This window comes from Eurypyga helias, unplaced genomic scaffold (assembly GCF_000690775.1).
Source record: "Eurypyga helias isolate BGI_N326 unplaced genomic scaffold, ASM69077v1 scaffold22778, whole genome shotgun sequence".
NCBI lineage: Eukaryota > Metazoa > Chordata > Aves > Eurypygiformes > Eurypygidae > Eurypyga > Eurypyga helias.
In genome coordinates this window covers 1,965-13,174 of record NW_010267914.1, presented here as the reverse complement: position 1 = coordinate 13,174, position 11,210 = coordinate 1,965, and the positions used below count along the sequence as shown (strand labels likewise).

The 11,210-nt window shown below is 42.8% G+C and overlaps 1 protein-coding gene across 1 annotated transcript in view; it reads right to left on the bottom strand.

The window, feature by feature from the left end:
- The window catches only part of GALNS (galactosamine (N-acetyl)-6-sulfatase), a 41,871-nt gene extending 31,929 nt beyond the window's left edge, over positions 1-9,942 (bottom strand). Inside the window, exons 1-8 of the mRNA XM_010157590.1 lie at positions 9,819-9,942; positions 8,529-8,603; positions 7,100-7,202; positions 4,046-4,189; positions 2,334-2,400; positions 2,093-2,220; positions 1,156-1,305; positions 1-19 (exon numbers count right to left, since the gene is read on the bottom strand). The exon at positions 1-19 is cut by the window's left edge and continues 111 nt beyond it. Of these exons, the coding sequence (XP_010155892.1) occupies positions 1-19; positions 1,156-1,305; positions 2,093-2,220; positions 2,334-2,400; positions 4,046-4,189; positions 7,100-7,202; positions 8,529-8,603; positions 9,819-9,942 (810 nt within the window). The remainder of the gene's footprint in view (positions 20-1,155; positions 1,306-2,092; positions 2,221-2,333; positions 2,401-4,045; positions 4,190-7,099; positions 7,203-8,528; positions 8,604-9,818) is intronic.
- Between the last annotated feature and the right edge of the window lie 1,268 nt (positions 9,943-11,210).

Here is an 11,210-nt window from a genome sequence, read left to right as displayed (position 1 = left end):
ACCCCCGCCATAAAACCCACTGTAAGCCAGTATCATATGTCAGAGAGACACTGTCAACTAGGAAATTTTTAGGCTAGTTTTAAATGAATTTTCATTTCTGTACGAATGCTTCTTCAAATAACATGTCCAGAGTTGTTTGGGCTTTTTTTGTTGTTGGTTTGTGTGTTGTGGTTTTTTTTTAAATATCTGTTTGTGATGAAATTTTAGGAGTGTCTGTTCAACACAGGGAAAAAGTGAAAGTTAAACACCACTTGCTATCAACCAAAGGAAAAAAAAAACCAGAAAATACTTCACTGCCATTTTCCCTCCTTTTAAAGATGTTAACTACTGTTTGTAACTAATATTATAATAATATAATTATAATAATCCTTTTAAAGTACCAGAGCAGTATTAGATGCAGATATAAAAGTGAGAAAAAAATAATCATGTGTTCCCTGAACGTTCACTTTCAGAGACAGCAAGTAGTTTGCAGGAATGTCTGGGTTTTTAACCCAGTCTTGCAGGGAAGCTTGCTGAGGAACAAACAGGGTGGTCTCGTGACTGATTCCAGGTCACACAAAGTCAAACACGGTGGTTCAGCTGAAATCAGAACTCAGGATACTCCCTGCTCTGTGGTCCAATAACCACGAGACAGCCTGCCTCCAAACAGAAGATAGTGGGTTATAAAATCAATTTGCAAAGACTCTGTTTGAGAGAAACAATCGTTTAGACAAAGGAAAACTTGTGAAGTAACAAAAATAGTTTTTCTTCTTGTTATTTTTCATGAGAGCTAAATGAGGGACTCTTGAACTCTCTGTAATTACTCAGAAAGCTCAAATACGCAATTGGCAGATGGAGAGTAAACAACCTGCTAAGTTATTATGTCTGCTCCTAAATAAATTAAAAAATATTCGCCCCCCGACGGTGGAGCACGGAGTGGAAATGCACACAGGTGAACAGCCACACCGGGTGAGCCCAAACGGCCATTTAGACAAGGACACCTCCTCCAGCAGTGACCAGGAGTAGTGAACATAAGCTAATTGGAAACGTAAATGCACCGCATTTTGAGCCTTCTCCTAACTGCATAAAGGAAAACCCCAGGTACAGGTCTCTTCCCTGCCCAGGCTTGAAGATTTAAGCCTGAATTTCACAACCCCAGCCCAGGTTTTGTTCAGCTGAGACTCACCTTGTTTAGGAGCTGAAATGAGAGCAGCCCCATTATCAGAGGTGAAAAACACAAAGGTGTTCTCACTGATACCCAGCTTCTGAAGGTGGTTTAGGATTTTTCCAATGCTATCATCAATTTCTCGCACAGCATCCCCATATCTGAGGCAGAAGTAGATGCAAAACATTGAAAGCAGCGAAAGAGGAAGAGCAGCACACATAATGCACAATGCTTTTAGTGGATGGAACTTACACTTGTGACGCAGAAATCCTTTTCTTATGCACCAGGTACCATAATAAATGTTTTCTGCTGTCACTGCAAAACCCGTGTCTCCTACCTGGAGACGTGTCTTGGGTATTAAGAGTCAGAGTTTGTTCAGACGTGAGTCACTCTTGGACAGAGACCAGCAACTGATACAAATTTAGCTATAAAGTTCTCAAATACAGGCAAAGCCACTTTGCTGTAGTCTTGAAGCTAATAACATAGTTTTGCTTATGGGTGGTGGTTTGAAACTGCATTCTCTGAAGCAAGGCTCACAATATCTACAGAGGTCTTTGCCTCCTGTAAATTGTGCTTTTCATGCATGCTTTTCTACTTGCTGGTCTGATTTATAGGCTTTTAAAACAGGCACTAATCATACAAAAGCCTTCCAAAAAATCATCCGTGCCACATACAGCACTTCATTACTCACACAACTGGCAAAGGAGCTCAAACTCCCCCTTCTCCCCCATTTTAGTCACATGATCTTAATTTCAGATGATAGCAAAATTATTAAAGAACAATCCAAGCAAAGTCCTCGCTAACTAATGCATTTCAGCACACACACTTTTGAGAAATGGTCTATCTACTTGGATCTAATAAACACTGCTTGGGGCTTCTGCTTCTGCAGCATGAGGTATTAATTAAACAAGCCACAACAAAACCAATACCCACAAAACCAAGACTTACAGTCCCCTCTGACTAGTGCCCAGGAAACGTTCGGAGGCATAAACAGGAGCGTGGGTAGCATCAATTGCCCAGTATAAAAAGAATGGCTGACGGCTGGCCTGCTGCTTGCTAATAAAATCGAGAGCTTCCTGTAAACAACAATAAAAATTAACGGAATCATCGTCTGCCATCTAAATCTCTCCAAAAAAAGAAGCATAATGTCACTGCAGCTTAGAAACCGGTATTTAAAAATAGACAGTACCTGCAGATAGATCTGAGTCAAGTTGGATTCACCTGTCTTCAGATCAATTTTGAAATCTTCATAATATCTTAAGATAAAATGAATCAGAGAGAAAAATAGTCAATCCTAAGGAATATACAACATAAAAAGGCTTTCCTCTCCCCCCAGTCCCCCTGCCTCATTTACTACACAAGCAGGTCACTGTTGCTACCCAGTAAATTCTCTTCAGATATTAAAAAGAACCTCACTATATTTTTTTCTTCTGGGAGAAAGCAGTGAAACGGCAAGATCCTAATTAATGACTGCAAGATTTGGACAAATCTGAGCCACCAAATTTGCACTATTAAGCTACTAGAACAGGGGTAGCATACTTAAAGATCTTATGCCACTACTCCTTCAATAGAGAGCTGTTTGCTGTGCGAGTAAAATTTGCAGAAGTACACAACTTTCAGTGAAATAGAGCAATCCTGAAATCAGGACTTGGGCTGCTTTGAACATGTTACGTTAGAAGTATCTTGAGACACCAATTAAACAAAAAAAGGGTGGAGGGCAGTCCTCAGGAGAATAACAGCAAGTGAAATAAGATGATACCAGGCACAGAAGCGCATGGACAAGAATGGCAGAGGCTGCAGGCTTGGAGCATAGAATGGTGTTACGCAAACAGACAAAAGGTTATTACAAACAGGAACAGAAGGAATAAAGAGGTCTTTCAGTACAGAATGGAACCAGCTTCCAAGAGAAGTACTGGAGTGAAATCATCACAGGAAGCCTTTAGGGCACGACAGGATAAGCAAACATCTCTGGGAGCGAGGCATTCTACAGCAGTCACATCCCTAGACGGTCCACGTGCAGCTTGCAGGCTGGCCTTGGTACTCAGACCTTTGTCAATACTCAGAATCAAACATCCAGCCCCATATTTAAAGAGCTTCAGCTTTAAATTTAGGTGGTAAGGTAGAGATGAGGAAGAAAGGATTCCTACAAAATGCAGTTTAGGAGTTTAGAATGAAGTTTAGCAGTCAACTACCCAGCTGAGTCTTTGAGGGGCGCGGATACTGTAGGTGGTCTGTATTGTCTCGGCTTTAACTGGAGAAGTCAGAGTGCCACAATCACAACTGAGAAACAGCAGGCACTGCCCAGGCAACAGTGCTCAAGTGCCCCTCGCTGGCAGCATTGCCTTCAAAACCTCTTCTTCTCCCAGGAAGAAGCTTCCTCCCCTAGATGGATTCGCATACACCTGGACAGTTAATCCAGACCTGCCTGTTTCTGCCTGCCTTTATGCGTTTTCCCACAAGGTTTTCCCTTAATTTTGTCTTCACTCCAAAGGAAAACACTACCCAGGCCTTGTAAGGCTGGATATTGCCTATCCCCAGACTAGAGGGAAAGTCCTGTTCAAAAGTACGAGGGCACAGCAAGAGATGAGATCCTGGCACAGGGCATTGCAGAGTCCAGAAATCCAAATGGGTTTAGAAAAGAGACAAGATTTGTTAATGGAAGTTAAGCCAATGCCTATTAAAAACCTGGACACAGTCTTCAGCTTAGGAAGGTGGACAACCATAGAAGAGAAGGACCGTTCCATGTTATCTGTTTTCTTACACACTTCACAAAAGCATTTACTCCTCATCCTACCGGCTCCATAACTCTGAGGTTTACTACGCTAGCACCCATCTTCCAGCACTCTACTGTCAGCTGGGAAAGCAAAGAAAATAACATCACCAGGCAAGTAGCTGAATTACCTGCCAATCATTTCCCAGTCCCTATACACAGGGATATTGGGGAGCGCTCTGTTATCAAAAGGTCCAAAATGGCAGTTGGGGGATCCAAACCATTCATCAAAGCCATGTTTCAGGGGGTGGAACTGGGGCCTGTGACCCAGATGCCTAGGAACCGAAGAAACAGATGAGTTAAAATTCTGCTGCAAAGAAGCAAATAATAATCTCATCAGAATGGCATGCAAGAAAACAAACTTTGCCTGAGAAGAAAAACTTCAAGCGTTTTAATCAAATAAATGACTGCAGAGCATTGTCTTGATCTTTCTCGTACTTGCTGCAAGCACGTCCATGCGGACCCACTCCAGTGCTTACATATATCCCGTTTCAGTCCCCTGTCCAATCTTTGTTTTCCACTATTTCCTTCCACTGGTGTCTTCTCTCCTGCCATCTGTACTGACGGACTACACTGCCCAAAGCCACTGCAAAGATGCACGTAAGGTTTTACTTCAGGATTCTGATCTATGACGAGTCACTTTTATGCCACTAAGCTGTAAAAACACAAAGTAAAGCTCATGAAACGTACCATTATAGCTGCATTCCCTTTATGGAGTGCTCACGCTGCCAAAATGGTACAGAGAGACCTGAATGTAAATGAGGAGGAGTTCTTTATGTTCACATAAACCACGTTCAGCTACTCCTGATGACAGCTCCATTCCACTATGCTGCTTGAAAATTCTCCATCCTTAACTTCAAGAGGAAGCTCCTCTCTAATCTCCAACTCCTATACTGCAAATTCTCCATTCTCTTCATTTATACTATCTTGAATATACAGAATTCCCATCCTCTCCCAGTCCCTAAAGGAGATCTTTGTAGTTTAATGCTTATTTAATCATTCCAGCTTCCACTCACAAGCCCGCATCTGCAACCTGTCCATTTTGTGTCATCACCCCCTACACACTTTCTGAACAAATCAGGGTCATAAAATGCATTACCTGAAGTAAAATGATCCACAGTGCTATTCTGAGCTATTCCAAAAAGCCTTTTAACAGAAAATAATCATAATTTCAGCTGTGACCGTATTTGGTGATGTAAGTAAACCTGCAAGTCTGACCTGCAGGGTTCTACCCCTTCCTCACTCATCTACACGATAATACAAGGCTATTCCTGGCTGTTTCTGCAACAGGGGACATGAAAAAATGTTTTGTTCTAAGGAAGACCTAAGAGAACTCACAGAGGAAGAGACTTGAAAAAGGTATCAACTAATTACTGAGATGCAGATCATTCGCTCCCTCTCACAAGACAAAACCCAGAGATATTCAATGAAATGCAAAAAATTCTAAAACGATCATGGAAAATGACTTGCAAACACATAACTAAACCATGGAACTTACTGTCACAGGACACCCTGAGAAGTTTTTAAAAGGGATGTTGGAAGGATATAAGAATCTTCTTCTGGAAAACTTAAAAATCTCTCAAAGCCCTAAAACTCTACGCGTGGCTGGGATGAGACGCCAATTTAACTACCGCACTTTGCACGTCTTGACACCTTTTTAGGAAGCAGGTGATGTGCACAAATGATGGAGACTGCTACTGTAGGGTATCATTCCCTAGTCCTGCCCAGGATAACAGCTCTTGAGGGCACAGCGATAGCGCACTGCACGTTCATATTTAATCTGCTTCTTGCTAACAGCTGCAGGTCCTTCCAGATTTGCTGTTTTCCAAATAACTGCCTGGAACCAATCTGTATTTGCGTTGTTTATTTCTTTTCCCTGGGTGTATGAATTTACATTTATTAGCAGTGAACTGCATCTTATTGCATTCAGCCCACTGATCCGATTCTTCACAGCCACTCTGCTGTTTGGATTCGTGGTAATAAATAATTCACTGTCTTAGGTTAGCTTGCTCGCTTTCCAATTTCAGCAGCACCGGTGACTCTGACCACAGTTCAGCCTCATTCTTCTCCAACTTGTTAACGAAACTGCTAAATAAAGTGTATCCTATTACTTTCCTAAACAGTATCCCCCTGACACTACTCCTGTCTGAAGTCTCTTCATTAACAATTACTCCGTTAACCAAGCAGTACTCTTCTGGTGTCCGTGTAGTTTTGAAGTTGCTATTTATGCATTTATTTACTGCAGCACCGTTCCAAACTGTGAATCAACTGTTCAGAGATCCCCAGGCCCCATGGGATTTCATTACAGCCCACAAGCACATCTGAAATCTGAATGTTATAAATGCACCGTTTTCAACCATTACACTGGTAATTCCACCGTGCTGGTTTGATCCAAACACCTTTTGGGATTTTCGCTTCCAATTCTTTGCAGACATTGCAGAACATTGGGTTTTTTCACAAGTTCTTCTGTAGCCTCTACAAAGATTATCCTGTGCTTCCATGAAAAGCCATGAAGTCAAAGGACAATATTCACAGAGCATTGGACCAGCCCGCTCGGTCTTTGAAAACGCCTGGTATCAACTCCCTTGATCAAGTCTGTGCTTATCCACCCTGACCTTCTAAACCTGATGAGCAATCTTCAGCTCTGGAGATGTCAGCATCTCTAGTTCTACACACCCCAAAAAAGCAGCTGTCACAGTTTTAACTATTAACAAAAAAATCCCAACATACAGCAGGGCCCAAAGGTAAAAAGCACGGAAGTGCTGACAGCAAGTTCCAACCGAACATCTTGGTGGTTTTTTGATTGAGTGATACATGGATGAAAGCATAAAGAGGGAAAGGGTTTGTACCTGATCTGGCTGCAAACATTCCTGCCCATGGCAGGGGGGGTGGAACTAGGTGATCTTTAAGGTCCCTTCCAACCCAAACCATTCTGGGAGATACAGATATACACACATAAAACCCCCTTCAACTCTCTGTATGTACGTACTCGTCATGATAACACTCAGTTCAGAAACTGAACACAGCAGGGGGAAGATCCACCACAGATTTCAAAACTCAGACATCCGAGCTTCAAAACAGGGTGGGTTTTTTTCCCCTGCACTTAGCTTTTTTCTGCTGCTTCTTCCCCAGACGTATACAAGCATACTGAAACCTCAAAGCAAGAGATCTTCATATAAGTTTACCATTTGCCAATGATCTTATTGACGTAGCCAGCTTTCTTCAGCAATTCCGGAAGCAGTAATTCAGAATCTGGGATTCCTCCTACTATATCCTGTGGTGTGTATGCTGCATAAAACAAACAAACAAATTTTTCCTAGTCTTACAAGTACTACAGCAAACAGCTCATGGCTACCCATCATTAGAAGCACCGTTACTGGAGCATAAACACGTGGGAATGGCTCAATGCTGCACCAGGGGAGGTTTAGACTGGTCATTAGGAAGCATTTCTTTACAAAGAGGATGGTCACACCCTGCAAACAGGCTTCCTAGAGATGTAGTTGGTGCCCCAAGCCTGTCAGTGCTTAGGAGGCATTTGGGCAATGCCCTTAGTAACACGCTTTAAATTTGTCAGCCCTAAAGTGGTCAGGCAGTTGGACCAGACTATTGTTGTAGGTCCCTAGCCTAGTCTAAATAGCAATTAGTTTGAAGTCCCAGCACTATGACTCTTTGGAAGTCCTGCCGGGTCACGAGATGAAGGGAATAAGTTGATTCATGGAGATGAAAGGGAGCTCACCACCAGTCGCACACCACGGCCAGTAAACAAAGGGAGCTGCCATCATATAATCAAGGCAAGACCCCTGAAAGCAGGGGGTCTTCATAAAGAAAGCAAGTGCTTTAGGAGCACTGGAGCTGCCTTTACTCTTGCAAACTTGCTTTATATTTCCTAAAAATGAAGGCATTTTTTTCCTAAATCAAAAGATCAACAAACTTGCTCAGACTGCAAGAGCTGAAGGAAATTATGAATCTCCCACAGTTCTCCGGTCCCTGAGAATCTAAGGTGTGACTTTAGCTAGGATGGAGGTAGCCAAGCACGCTTGCTGACACAGTGTGAATCAGCACATAGTTGCAGATTCTTGCCCAAGCATGCACAGTCTCTGGTGGTGTCTGTCACGCTGGAACCACTGACAGGAACCGAAATCAACCCAGGGGTGTTACAGAACTGGTTATGAACTGGTAATCTTCCCTGCAAGCACCATGGGCACAACAGTGCTACAAAACTGCCAGGGCTGAAAGGGTTAGAAAAGTGGCTGCTGAATCAAATTGTGAGCAGCTTGTTCTTTACTCTCTCTGGGTGTTAACATATACTCCACGTGACTTTCTTTCACCAGACACCAATTAGACTGCCCGGAGGAAACACTTCTCAGCCAGCAGAAGCAAATGGATCAACCAGCCTTGTTTACGTCTCTTCATTTGAGGAGGTTTTCTGCTTGATGAGGAGGAAGTAATAAATTTCACACTTATTAGCAGCAGTGAACATGGTAATCTTTTTGTGCCACTCTGGAAGATCCATAAGGGAAGATCACCGAGCCAAGCCTTTGTTTAAAGCAGAACTTCCTACAAAGCACAGAGGGAAATGAAGAGAGGAAGGCGAATCAGGAATGAAACCCATACCGTTTCTGGCATGTGCATTCGTGGTGTAAAAACCATTCCTCACTGGGAGACGGCCCGTCAACAGTGCTGCCCTTGCTGCAAATAACAACAGAAAATGTTTTATTTTGCATACATTCTCTGCTTGATATTATCATATTAAGGCCAAGGACAGTGCACTGACTGAAGCATATCAGTGCCCTTCGGCCACAGCTCTCTCACATTAGAACAAGCAGCAACTCCCCTCTCCAGTGAGCCACGGAGGTAGCCGGGTTCTGATATGACACCGTTTGAGTTATTGCAGGAGAAACCCGACTGAAATTTGGCCTCTCTATTAAATTATCCACTGCTGAAGAGTAATTATTTCCAATAGTCAATGTAGCAGCCCTTCTATCTCAGTAATTCTAGGAATACCTGACATATATAAGAGGAAATCGTAACACAGACTGGTTATGTGCTTAAGGCTAAGTCTTCAAGCTTTCTTAAACAAAGGTAACATGACAGTGAAGAAAATGTCTGGCTTGGACAATAAAAGTCAGGTCCTGACTGCAAGAGACATTTAAACAGATGTTTAAATTTAAGCATATGCAGTACCACCGCTGGACCTGGGAAGACTTCAGCATATTTTAAATGCCTTTACTGAGCAAGGACCATCATCAGCAGACTGACACATTGTATCTGAAATGAAAGCTCAATAAAAAAGCCCTTGTTCCTCACTTCTGTTGAAGTTTTTGGCTGCCAACCAGGCTTGAAGAAAAAAAGAAAGGGAAAAAAACCAAAACATCCCAGGAAAAAAAACACAACAAGGACAAATATATCTGTGTCTCCCAGACCCAAATGTTTCTTTTTCCTCTTCTCCCTTCCCCAAAAATCTTGCAAGGCACCAGGGTCAAAAGCAGGACACAACCTGCTGCCATTCCTTGCATGAAAGTTTCACCAAAGCCAATGGAATGAGGCAAACTATGTTCAGGAACAACTTAGAGACTGCTTTGTCTGTTTATCCCAAAATAATAAAGATTTTAAAAATGCAACGACTGAGGCTAGAATACTAAAGCAGAATGTTTTAAAAAAATGCCTTAGCTAGATTGATTTCATCACTAAAACACTGCTTTGTATGAAGGGAAGATTGTAGGTTTTCCAATCAAAACGTAAATAAAAAGGGAACACAACGCAAGATCAAAGCACCAAATCGAAACTCTGCCCCGAGGGTAATCACTGGTTTAGTTGCTAGTTCGTGTCAGAAGCTGGCAAACGTCCCAGTCTCCTCAGAAGGTGGCATGCTTACACGCTAGTTTAAAACTCAAGTTTACTTACATGGAGAACAGAGGGGGTTGGCAGTATAAAAATCCAGGAAAAGCATCCCTTCAGAAGCCATCTGGTCTAAGTTAGGAGTTTCCTTAGAAGGCTCTCCGAAAGCTCCCAAATCACCCCAACCCATCTGTAAAAAGAACACACCAAAAGATGTAAAAGTACTTTTACTCTTCCGCAACGACGATGCTTCTGGGCCCACATAACACTTTTATTGTACCCCTTCGCTTCCAAATCTTTATAGCTCTCATCTCCTTAGTTAGGGAATACTTCACAGACATGATAAAAATGATCTTCCCCGACCCTATGAGGCAGGGAACTATTACACTTTTCACTGGTGAATGGGACACCGAGGCACTCATGAGATGAAATGACTTGCTAGCAGAGCTCGTGACACCTTCACCTTTATTCGAGTGCCTGGAGACTGGCAAGCGCGCACATACCAGAGAGGAAGAGGAAGTTACACATGATATGCTCGGTGTTGTACGGCGGCAAAGCTGACCTTTCACTCCCTGGCTACGTGGCTTTGTGGTGGACCACTGACCTCAGGACTCCACCTCAGCCCGCCGAATCTATCCATCTGTGTATACGCAGCTAGAAACGCCAGGGAAAGGTCTAAACTTTAAAGCAGTGCTGCAGGAAAAGAGGGAAAGTGTTTATTTTAAAAGCAAGCTCTGGAGAGAATCCTGCCAGAGGCATCGTATGTCACTCTACTTATTTGCAAGACATTGGTTTCACCCTGTGTCTTCCTCCCAGTTCTGAGGGGTCACACAGCCAGGAGAACGGTAAAATTACCATCACGTCTACGTTCATTGCTAAAAACTCTTACTGGTAATAATACAAATAAAAGTAAGTGACTTCAAACAGAAGGTTCTAGAAGGGAACAGCTTAATGAGCAATTAGGCACCGTGGTTGCTAGAGATTATATTATGCTTTAAAAAAGGCAATAGCTTGCTTTAATACAGACGCGTATCAGGTGAGCGGGGGATGCGGAGGGCATAACGTACCGAGATCCTCAGCAAACCATCTGCCTGGTCCCATTTGAGAGTCTAACATTTACACTGCAGTGGAGCAGTTTGGAAAGGAAAATTGTTGGAGAGCTGCAGAGCCGGCTGTTGAGGTTTGAGCGAGGAGCAACTACATGGAACCACCTAACACTAGGATGGGGAATTAAAATGGATTCAACGGGATCACCCCCGAGTTCTTGATTCTTCAGTATCTTTATCATCAAGAAAGAAAGAAAAAAATAGTATCACGTTGCCCTGATTCCCATATAGTGACAGTCGCAGAAGTTACTGAAGGATGAAAGGGAAAAGACCATGGCGATGTATTTTTAATGAATAGCATATTAAGTAAATACTTCACAGAAGCTCCAGTCAGGATCTGTGCCTCACGCCG